The following is a 12,190-nucleotide window of genomic DNA, read 5'->3' as shown; positions in this document are numbered from 1 at the left end:
TGAATATCACCATGCACCAACAACTCTAAATATTACCGGTGATGAAATACTCCTCCCTAAAGGGCAGACTTGCTCCCAGCCACCGCCCAGACACACGGGAAGAAGCAATCACCTCATTTGTGATCTCTGGTCTCCCTGAGGCCTCATTTTTGTTCTTATCACAGGGTTTCCACGCCCCCCTCCAGGGGGCCCATTAGACCATCTCCAGCGGTACTGAATGCAGTGGGTTCCTGTTCTTCCTGTGCCTCAGCATGAGGCCCTACCCCCTGTGCCCATGAACACCCCCAACATGGCTCCATTCATTTCTGCAGGGGCTGCTTGTGAGATCAGATTGTGGGGGGTGGACGTGGGCAGAAGTAGATGCATTGCCCATGCTGTGCCCTATACTTGTCCCAGCTGCCTGGCGGCTTCTGTGTCCCATCTCACCCATTTTTCCTCCCCACCCCACCCCACCCTGGGGCAAATCCAGTGAGCAGCTCCTTCTGCTTTGTTACTCTCACCCATGCATCACCATGTCTTTCAGAGATGGGACCCTGGCTGCTTGCCATCTGGCTTCTGGCTGTTCCTGTTCCCATCATAGCTGTTCAGCCTTAGCCTTTCCATTTGTACCTCCTCATGGGAAACCTAAAGCCCAGCATGGTTTTCTAGGGAAGTTTTAGATTGTTGGAAGACAAGGAAGAAGTGGTCAACCAAATAAGTAACCTTAAAAAAATCAGAGTACGTTCCTAGTAGGGGCGCCTGCATGGCTCAGTTGATTCAGCATCTGACTCTTGATTTTGGCTCAGGTTATGATCTCAGGGTCATGAGATTGAGCCCCACTTTGGGTTCCGTGCTCAACATGGAATCTGCTTGAGATTCTCTCTCTCCTTCTACCCCTCCCCTACACTTGTGCACACTCTCTCTTTTCCTTTCTCTCTAAAATAAATAAATCTTTTTTAAAAAGAGTACCTACCTGTAGAATTGCTCTGAGGATTAAACAGGTTAAAATAGAACATATCAATAGTTAACAATATTTGAAAAATTTTAATACATAATAGTAGTAAAAACAGCACTTAGCATGTAGCTACTGATTTGTGGTAGCTATCACCATCATCATCACCAAAGAGATTTTTCCCTAAGTAACACACAAGTGAGACCCAGACAGGTTGGCTCACACTTCAGCAAAGGTAGACAATATATAGAGAAATTGCAATGAGAAGCTTGGAATGGGAAGGCCAGTGGCCAAGTTGAAGGTAAGCTTCCAACACTGAGTGATGGGGCTGATAGCCGAGGGGCAAGCTCCAGAACAGCCAGTCAAGGACTGTGCTCCAGCTGAGGAGAGCAGCCAGCCCACTAGCAGGTCCTCAGAGGGGCAGGGCAGGGAGGAGAGTGTGGCTGCAAGTCCAGGAGGAGGTTCTCTTTTTCTTGGCCTTTATACTTAAAAAAAAAAAAAGTTTTACTGAGATACAAATCACATATCATAAAATTCACTAATTTAACATGTCCAGCTCAGTGGTTTTTAGTATAGGCAGCCGTCACCACAATCAATTTTTAGAACATTTCATTACCCCAAAAGGAAACGCATTACCCATTTCTCATTCCTCCTTCAAACTTCCTAGTCCCAAGCAAACTCTAATTTACTTTCTATCTCTATAAACTTGCCTGTTCTGGACCTTCATACAAGTGGAAGCATACATTAGAAGAGCTTTTGTGACTGACCCCTTTCACTTAGCATAATGTTCTAGGTTCATGTAACTTACAGCCTCTATCAGTACTTCATCCTTTTTATTGCTATTTAAAAAATATTTTATTTATTTATTTATTCATGAGAGACAGAACGAGAGAGAGAGGCAGAGACATGGGCAGAGGGAGAAGCAGGCTCCATGCAGGAAGCCTGATGTGGGACTTGATCCCAGGACTCCAGGATCACGCCCTGAGCCAAAGGCAGACGCACAACCGCTGAGCCACCCAGGCGTCCCTTTTTTATTGCCATTTAATATTCCAATCTGTGCATATACCACACTTTTGGCTACTTTGAATAATACCACTGTAAACATTTGTGTGTATGTTTTTATTTGGAGATATGTGTTCATTTGTGTTGGGTATATACCTAGAAGTAGAACCACTAGGTTATAGGAGAACTCTACGTGTAACATTTTGAGGAACTGCCAAACCACTTTACAAAGTAACTGCATGCTTCAATTTCTACCAGCAATGTATGAGTTCCAATGGCACTTATATTTGTAAACGTTAGAGGAAAGCAACCATGTCTATAACTAAAGAAAAATTACTGTGCGTTATGGGAAAAGACAAAGGTTATAGGAAAACAAATCTAACAGAAGATAGACTCAGAGAATGTGCTTTCTCCTTGCATGCCGAACCCATTCAGACAAAACTTCCAGAAGTTATAGGATCTGCATTTAATACACCAAGTCTGCTTTCTTACTTTGATGTTGCTTTGGGGAGAGGCAGCCATGGTCTGGGTAGTGCCTCTTAGAGGACTGAATAGCCTTCAGTACCTTTCCTACAAGATCATGAAGTAGACTTGTATACATTCATCAACTACATTTTCATTGGCTGGATTGGTTGTAAATTTTCCTTGCTAAAAGTAAATTCCACATGGACATTTGCCAGCTACCTATAAACAACCATGGTGGCTTAAGATCTGGCAAAATGTATTTTGACAGCTTCTGTAAATAACAAAGAGTTGCATTCCAGTTTCTGTCCAACATCTCTAAACTAAACACTGTAGAGTGCAGAAGACTTTTGGCTCTCTTTCCCTTTTGTAGGTTGAAATTCTGCTTTATAAGTAGTCTAACCACCATGGCTGATTAAATTTCATAATCACTTCATATCTATACTGCAGATAAAATACAATTTTCTCCTTCCTTTTTTTTTTTTTTAATTTTCTCCTTCCTATAGATGCAAGTAAGTAAGAACATGCTTCTATTAGGTGCTGAAATTTGGTATCTTTTCAAAAAGATTTGTATAGATTCATCAAGCCCTGTAGTGTCCCTAGCAGTGTCTACCTGGTACCAAATAACTGGTCAAAATCTATAACAAACACAGTCAGTTGACCAGTTCTCTCCATGGGGCATCAACTGATCTTCCTCGCACCAAAGCTGACTATTAACCTGTTTGTTAATTAGTGTGCTATAGACAAGCTTACATGAAAGTCACGTGGGTCCTCTCCTGGATTCCCTGTCATTTCCCCATTTTCCACTCTGGACCTGGTTGGTGCCATGGGTCAGGCAGTCCTATGGCTCCAAAGCACATGGTACTGTGAGTTCATCTCAGGGCTACAGATGCTGTGTAAACCACAGGGTCACATTAACAATACTGGCAGAGCAGGTTCTTGGCTACACCATTCCCAAGTCAGAATGTTTTTATCTCTGGAACTTCTATATTATAAGTTTAAGAACTTACCAAAGGATGTTTTTCCTTAGGCAGCGAACTTCATGGCTCATTTCAGAAAATGTGGTAGTCAAGGTCAGGATAAGATGTCTAAATGAAACCTAGTTCTCTCACTCGCCTAGAATTGAAAGCATGTGGATCACAAGAGGATGTATATCCTCAAACTAGCACTGGGAGGGAAGGGTCGACAGTGAGGGTGATGGACATAGACAGCTACCAGGTCCCGTTTTGAACTGTGCCAGTAAAGAGCCTCTGTGTGAAGGGCCCATGAACCAGCTCTAACTGGGTTAGAATGAAGGGGTCAGAATGACTACAACATCAATATTCAGAAGGATTTTATGAAGCCCTTCCTACTCAAAGAGAGTAAGTTCACATTTTTTGACTCATCCAGGGAAACACACTCCTTACACTAGGGACTCATTTCTTATGTCCCTAAGCCAAAGTTGACTTGAAGGAGCAGCAGCAATTTATGGAAATATTCTGACAATGGTGACTTGAGGTCATTGACACACTTGTGCTTTATTCCAGTTCCTACTTGAGTTTATTGAGCAATAGTGAACTTATATTTCCAAATTGCTTCAAAATTGGTATTCAGAGAAAAAAAATCACTGTCACTTACCAATAGCCTGAATTTCTCCTATATGAAAAATTCTACTATATTTTATAGTTAAAATTGCTTTGATTTAATAACCCTTTGCTGACCTACTATCTTGACCCAGCCTCTTTTAGTGAATTTTAGCAGGAAAAGAAAATTATCCCCTATACCATAGGGGTTTATGTTAATAATGAAAGGGCATAAATGTATCCCCCTTTCATTCAGCAGAAGTGACTGCCAACTTGAGACGGTCAACAAAGGGAACTTTCCATGGAAGGCCTGAATTATGTCTTTTTAAAGTTTTTCTTACAAAATGTTGAATTCTAAATTTTTGGCTCCTGGGAAAAGTGATGGAAAGGATAGAAAACTGAAAATGGGGTAGGCAATACTGACCTTTATTAAAGCCCGCCTAGGAGACTATAATACTCTGCTTTTCTCCCTTTGATTTTGTACAAATCTGATTTGGAAAATTACTCACTTGGTTTGCATGGGGTTAAGGGACAGAGTGACACCAATGTTTGGCCAGCATCTTGAGCAAATGAGTGTGTGTATCAGTGACAGTAATTAAAGGTGGGGTATTTCTGTTGCTGAGGGTCCTCTAGGCTTTGTATACGTTCTTGGAATGATTCCTTAAATTCCATAGCACATATATTTTGTGATTTATGTGAAACTACCAAGCTGGTGTCATGGACTAAGCTGTAAGAACTTTAAAATGTTCTACATTTTAAATTCTACAACAAATATTCAGGGTCAGTTCCTAATTCTGATATTTAAGAATACAACATGAGGGTATACCTGGATGGCTCAGTGGTTGAGCGTCTCCCTTCAGCTCAGGTCATGATCCTGGAGTCCTGGGGTCAAGTCCCTCATCAGGCTCCCCACAGGGAACTTGCTTCTCCCTCTGCCTATGTCTCTGCCTCTCTCTGTGTGTCTCTCATGAATATATAAATAAAATCTTAAAAAAAAAAAAAACAAAACACGAGGAGTTTCCATATCTACCCAAAGCACATTTGTGGAAGAAGCAAAGACAAACATGGGATTGTTTTCAATGCTAGAGAGACGCTCTTAAGGGGAAAGTGTTTTCTGGGCACCCCTTGTCCTTGTTTGGTTTATGCAGCTGTCAAATCTCATACCAAACACTGAGCAGCCACATCTGGTCACCACTGCTTCTGTGCTCCACAGGTTTGTGATACCTGCATACACATAGGTGCTTTTAACATGGTTTCTAGAGGGGCACCTGGATGACATACTCAGTTAAGCATCTCAGTTTTTTGTTGTTATTGTCATTTTTTTTCCATCTGACTCAGTTTTTGCTCAGGTCCTGAACTCGGGGTCGTAAGATCAAGGCCCCAGTTGAGTTCCATGCTCAGTGGGGAGTCTGCTTGGATATTCTTTCCCTCTCCCTCTGTCCCTTCCCACATGTTCACTCTCCCTCAAATACATAAATCAATCAATCAATCAATCAATCAATCTCAAACAAATAAATAAATAAAATTTAAAAACAAAACAGAATACAGTTTCTAGAATGTGATTATCTAATGCTTGTAAGAATACTTAAGGGTAACTAGCAACCAGTCAACTGAATTGCCTCTTTTTTCTTAAATAGGCCCCATCTTTCTCACAAAAAATCCTTATATACTATCATTTCAAGACCAAACTTATTTGCACCTAAGTTTCTTTGCTTTAAAAATTCATCTCTGACTCCTCTTCCAAGTGAGCTTTTTGTTCTAATAATTGCTGATGGGTAAGCCGCAAGACCATAAGCCAGCAGCTGGGTGCCCTGCCGACTGTGTCAGGCCCAACGTTGTAAGTCACAGAGCTCTGAGGGGGTATGTTTTGAAGGCAGTCAGCATGCGGTTTCTTGTGCCCTCTATTCTAAATGAAGAAAAGGCCTAACAGTAGTCTTTAGTGTATCTTTTTATCTTCTCTGAATAAATGCTATATTTTTCTCAATAAAAGAAGAAATCAGCCTGCAGGAGGCTTTTCATCTCCCTTCACATCACAGCTCAGTTGCTTCCTTTCCCTTGAGTTTGACTTCCTTCCTGATGCCAGATGCCCCTGTGTTCTGTGGTCTCGGCCAGGGGCCCTGCACTGACTCAGAGGAGCCACCCCTGATTTTTGCTCCTTACCCCATCTTATTCCACATTATCTGCAACTCCAGTGAGTTGTAATGGCTGTTTTCTCTAGTATTTATTATTTATATGAATACTTTAACTTTTTAGTGAAATTAATGTTTAACTCTTAAAAGCTATTTTATGTTGTATGAAACCACTTATATGAGGTACTTGGAGTTGTCAAATTCAAAGATAGAAAATAGAAGAGATGGCAATTGCCGGGGACTGGGGAGTGGGGCAAGGGGCAGTTAGTGTTTACTGGGGACAGAGTTTCAGTTTTGTGTGATGAAAAGAGCTCTGGAGAAGGATGGAAGTGATAGTTGTACAACAATGCAAATGTGCTAAACTGTATACCTAAAAATAGTTAAAATGGTAAACTTTAGGTTATAGATGTTTTACCATATATTTTTTAAAGATTTTATTTGTTTATTCATGAGAGTCAGAGAGAGAGGCAGAGGGAGAAGCAGGCTCCCTGCTGAGCTGGACCCCAATGCAGGACTTGATCCCAGGATCAAGTCCTGAGGTGAAGGCAGGTGCTTAACCGAATGAGCCACCCAGGTGCCCTGTTTTATCATATTTTGCTAAAGTGTGTGTGTGTGTGTGTGTGTGTGTGTGTGTGTGTGTGTTTTAAAGTATGAATAAGGCATAGATTATCTCTGCAAAAAGTGGATAACACGTCATGGCCACCTCTAACTTTTTCTGAAGTCAGTTCTATTACAGCCCCTAGAGAAATGCCTTAGCTTCTTTTACCAAAAATGCAGAAGTGACCTCATTTAATTCTGGTTGCTCCTTAGGAGCAGTTTTCCTGAACTACAGAGGCGTGAGTAAAGGCAGGGAGTGGGGGGGGGGGGGGGCGGGGGCGTTTACCAACAGGGAGGACTAAGTAAGTAGGTCAAGGAAAGAGTTGAACCAAAGGCAAGAAAAGAGCGCAAAGCCCAGGTCAGCAAGAGAAAGACATCAAACCTCCCTGATTCTCCACCTTCTTGCTCTTTGCCTCCCATATTGGCCTAGGCATAGGCTCAAATGAAGGTGATGTTCATTCTCCAGGTATAAAAAATAATTAAATGCCTGCTACTTGAATATTTCTTTATGTTTGTCTTTATTTGACTCTATCATTAAGTATCATGGGCCCACTCTGCTTCTGGTTTGAGGCTCCAATCCCGGTGAGATTAATTGTGTCTTTGAAAATAAGATAAGCAGCACATGAAAGTTCATAAGAACATAAATTATCTTCGATAAAAGGGCATACTTTGAAATTTGAAACATAATTTACCCTCAGCTCTTTATATCTTTTCAAATCGTTGCCTATTTGGGAGGGTGGGGGGATGGGTCTGGCTCATCAGGCAACTAATCACTTTATCTGATTTCTTTCTGGTTTTGGATTGTATTCTGGGTACAACAATTGACATCTAAAACTTCAAGGAAAATAACTAGCCAGTCCTCAAATTTCTTCCTTTGACTCTATATTGCATACAGTGCTTGAGAGGAGGTTGTAACATTTGAGAAGAGGTCTTGGGATTTTCTAGGCTTTTCTTGCTGACAGGATAATTAAAGGAAACACCTTCTAAAAATCTCAATAAATAAAGCACAGAGGGCTCAGTTTCATAGAGAATGTCAATAGAGAAGAGGACTACAGTGCAAACAATGGTATGTCATTAGCTATTCGTTGATATTAGAGCCCACAGATAGGTAATGTAGCATAGCAATGAACAGCTCAGGTTCTGTGGTCCTTCGTTTAATTTATACTCATCTCTTATGAAGTGCGTGCCTTTGGACTAGCCTATAGGTCAGCTCATTTGTCCATAAAATGAGCGTAGTAATTGTACTTAGCAAGTTGTTAGGAGAGTTAATCAAAATACGAGTATAGTGATTGGTATGTATAAGGGCTAATACAAAAAAAAAAACAAACAAACCTTAAAATTGCCAAATTAAGACCATAATCAGAAATGAGGGTAATCATTCACTAAAGAAGAAACAAGAAAGAGGGAATGCCATTTGTGTCTATTTTCCATTGCTTTGTAATGAACCACCCTAGAAGTAGTGATTTATTTTTTAAGATTTTATTTATTTATTTGACAGAGAGAAAGAGAGAGAGCACAAGCAGGGGAACAGCAGGCAGAGGGAGAAGGAGAAGCAGGCTCCCCCCTGAGCAGGGAGCCTGATGTGGGGCTTGATCCCAGGCTTCTGGGATCATGGCCTGAGCTGAAGTCAGATGCCTAACTGACTAAGCCACCCAGGCACCCTAGAAGTAGTGGCTTAAAAGAACAACAATCACTTGCTTTGCTTGTGGGTATACAATGTGGGCAAGGCTCAGTGGAGAAGATCATCACTCCATGTGGAGTCAGTTGGGGCTGCTCACCTGGGGGCTGAGAGTTCCACTTTGCAAGATGCTCCACTCACATGCTGGGTACTCAGCTGGGCTGAGGGCTGGGAGCCTTGGTTCTCTCCACAGGTGCTTGAACTTTCTTACAACATGGTCAGTATGTTGCAGAGTGAGTATCTCAAGAGCAGCTAGAGGTACCTGTTTCTTAGGCTTGGTCTCAGGAAAGCAGTACAGCATCACTTCCATGGCATTCTGGCAATTAAGTAGTCATAGAGCCCAGATTTCAGGCAAGAAGGCCTAGGATCCCCCTGTCAATGGAAGGAGTTTGGAAAGAGTTTATAGAGTTGTTTTAAAGCTGCCACAGTGTATGATCCCAAAGCTTGCCCAGATCTGATTTTTTCATGAGTCTCCTGTACATCTCCAAGGGAAGGAATGTGACATCAATACATCGTTACCACACATGTCTTTTGATCTATTCAGGATCCTTCATCAATGAGTAGTTGACAAAGAAAAAGTCTTACAAAATTGACAAGCAATAGTCAATGTTATAGTTTAAATTCTCCATACGTCTTTGTAGGGATGCCTTTCTTTATCTTGAGGATATTACCCTCAGATTTTATACAGGCATCATAGCTAATGGTTAATTTATTGTGCCATCTGAGTCCAAAATCTTGTCATAAGTTAGCATTTGTCATGCTGTTGCCAGTTAACCTTCGTTCTTCAAAAAGAAGTTAAATCCTATGTATGGCAAGGTGCTTATTCCACTTTCTGCATACTGAGATTTTGGAATTAGGGAGAAAATTTGATTTTATGTTGTCTACAAATTCACAAGATCATTCCTTCTCTCAAAAAAAGCCTTGATTACTTCCTCAACAAATACAATGTTAAATTTTAGGGTAAATGATGAAAATAAGACTAAGGTAAAAATGAATGTTATATAATTAACTGGAAATCAGTGTGATGTTTGGCCCTTTATTAGTACTTATTTAGAGAAGGAAGAAGGAAGAAATTTGAATTTATATTGTTATTTTGAAATATCCAATTTCCATAAGGAAAATGTACACTCTCCTCTTTTAATAGGCACACAACTTGGGGATCCCTGGGTGGCGCAGCGGTTTGGCGCCTGCCTTTGGCCCAGGGCGCGATCCTGGAGACCCGGGATCGAATCCCACGTCGGGCTCCCAGTGCAGCTTCTCCCTCTGCCTGTGTCTCTGCCTCTCTCTCTCTCTCTGTGACTATCATAAATAAATTTAAAAAAATTTTAAAAAAAATAGGCACACAACTTGTATGTAATTATGATGTAAGTATAGTATTTAAAAGGTTTGGGTTGGGAAGCATCAGGTTTGCTCATTCAGTGGAATCTGCAGCTCTTGATCTCAGGATTGCATGTTCGAGCCCCACATTGGGTGTAGAGATTTTAAAAATATTTAAAAAAATAAATGTGATGTAATGAGCAATGGGTGTTATATAAGACTAATGAATCACTGGACTCTATCTACCTCCTGAAACTAATAATACACTCTATATTAATTAATTGAGTTTAAATTTTAAAGATAGTAAAAAAAATAAGTGGTTTGTGTTGAATTTTATTCAAAATAGGGAATAATTCTTTTATAGAACTTGGCATATTTTTTTTTTAAGATTGTATTTATTCATTCATGAGAGACACAGAGAGAGAGGCAGAGACACAGGCAGAGGGAGAAGCAGGCTCCATGCAGGGACTCGATCCTGGATCTCCAGGATCAGGCCCTGGGCTGAAGGCGGCGCCAAACCGCTCAGCCACCAGAGCTGCCCAGAACTTGGTATATTTTTATACATCATTTAAAAGTACTTTATATGTAGCCTTAGCATAACTGATAAAATGTTTAAATGATAAGGTAACGGGGATAAAAATTGTGGTTAACTTCAAAAGTACCTGCTTATATCTGCTTTGATATTTTAACTGGCTGCTTCCTCAAAGTTAGGAGAACTCAGGGTCCTGTTTGTGCCTGAGGAACCATAGGCATAAGATATATGTATTTATTCATGTTTCTTCAGTGTGGATCAGTTTTAATGGTATTTAGGATGGGTATTTAGTTTAGAATTTCTTTTTTATAATATTATTTATTTATTTATTCATGAGAGACACAGGAGAGAGGCAGAGATATAGGCAGAGGGAGAAGCAGGCTCCCTGTAGGCAACCTGATGTGGGACTCAATCCCAAGACCCCGGGATCATGCCCTGAGCCAAAGGCAGATGCTCAACCACTAAGCCACCTAGGCGTTCCTAGTTTAGAATTTCTAAGTCCTCTTAGATTCTAACAGGATCCTGGTTTTTTCAAATATGAAAATTTTCTAATCAAACCATATATTTGTCAAAATTCCTTGCGACCCAAATTCATCTAGACTGTGATTTATGATTTATGGTGATTTATGATTATGGTGATCATCTATGCTTATTCAACTTCCATAATATGAGCTGCAGTAATGAAAGCAAATCTGTGTTATTTACATTGCCATGTCTCATTCTGAATCAGGTTACTTGGAATTCTGTACCCTTAAGGAATTGTTTGTTTTTCCAGACTAGTTACTGCATCAGGAACTTGGCTTCATGTAATCATCACTAAACAAACACCTTGACACCTTTTCTATGGGAATTATCAGAGCTCAAATTAGTTTAAAATTGGGGATATATAAAAAGCCCAGTAGTCTTTTTTTGTTTTAGTTCAGGAAAATGCAAATATTCAGCTCTTAGCAAAAACATTCTTGAGTAGCTGGCTTTACCCCCATGGGCAGCTCTGAGTAGATCACTGGGGTTACCAACCCAAGCGCTATCTGGCTCTGGTGGCTATGAGAGTTACTGGCCTGATCTTCAGAGATCATGTCTGAGCAGTTTAGACTTCACATTGACCACTGCCCAAGACTCACTTCTTGGCGGGCATCTGTAACTTGTACTGTTAGTTTTATCTCCCCAGTGCTGTGGCATAGCTGATGTTCAGTGGGGCCCGAGAGTCTATTAGGGTAAATTGGCTTGAAAATGTAATGACCTTCATTCATTAATTCTGTGTTTCAGAATTAGGAAGCATCTCAGTGAGTTAAAATGGACTAGGTACTTCTAGAGAGCCTGACTGAGCACAGGATTTATGAGCTTGGTTAAAAAGCCTATGGAGGGCTCATCTCACTGTTGGCTGAAGAGATTACTCTATATAATGACCCTTATCTTGAATTTATATCACTGGATATAATTGACAAAATTAATATCTAAAATTTACAAAATAATAAGAAAACAGAACAAGTTCATAGAAAAATAGGTAAAGGATCTGTACAGGTAATTGATAAAGGAGAGAACCCAAATGGATCCATATGAATAGAAGTTCAACCTCAGAAAAATGAATATGAAAATAAAATGAGATACCATTTCACCCTCATTGGGTCAGTAGAAGTTAAAATGTCTGAAAATCCTGTGTTAGTTAGCAACAAGCACTCTCGTAGGCTGCTAATAGACGTATACATCGGTAAAAGGGCTTTGGAGAGCATTTGGGCCATATCTAGTAAAACTGATCATTTTACTTTACTAATACCCAGCAATTCCATTTCTCGGGTACACCTAGGGTAGCTCTGGTACAGAGCCATAAGGAGTCACACACAAGAATGGCCATTGCAATAGTGGAAAAGTCCAATCTAAATGCCCTTCAGCAAGAGTAGGTAAGTAATGGGATCCCTGGGTGGTGCAGCGGTTTGGTGCCTGCCTTTGGCCCAGGGCGTGATCCTGGAGACCCGGGATCGA

The 12,190-nt window shown here is 40.6% G+C and overlaps 1 protein-coding gene across 15 annotated transcripts in view; it reads left to right on the top strand.

Moving 5' to 3' along the window:
* The window catches only part of LOC112647948 (transmembrane protein 177), a 124,660-nt gene that overhangs the window by 18,152 nt on the left and 94,318 nt on the right, over positions 1–12,190 (top strand). For 3 of the 15 annotated variants that reach the window (XM_035702196.2, XM_035702195.2, XM_035702197.2), the window contains one exon: positions 12,015–12,108. The exons of the other annotated variants lie outside the window; for them this stretch is intronic. In XM_035702196.2, coding sequence (XP_035558089.2) covers positions 12,089–12,108 — 20 coding nt within the window. In that variant the 5' untranslated portion in view covers positions 12,015–12,088. The remainder of the gene's footprint in view (positions 1–12,014; positions 12,109–12,190) is intronic. 15 annotated transcript variants of the gene reach the window in all.

Source organism: Canis lupus, chromosome 19 (assembly GCF_003254725.2).
Source record: "Canis lupus dingo isolate Sandy chromosome 19, ASM325472v2, whole genome shotgun sequence".
NCBI classification, from domain to species: Eukaryota; Metazoa; Chordata; class Mammalia; order Carnivora; family Canidae; genus Canis; species Canis lupus.
Note: the sequence above shows the minus strand (reverse complement) of the source record. Positions and strands in the feature narration are given on the sequence as shown.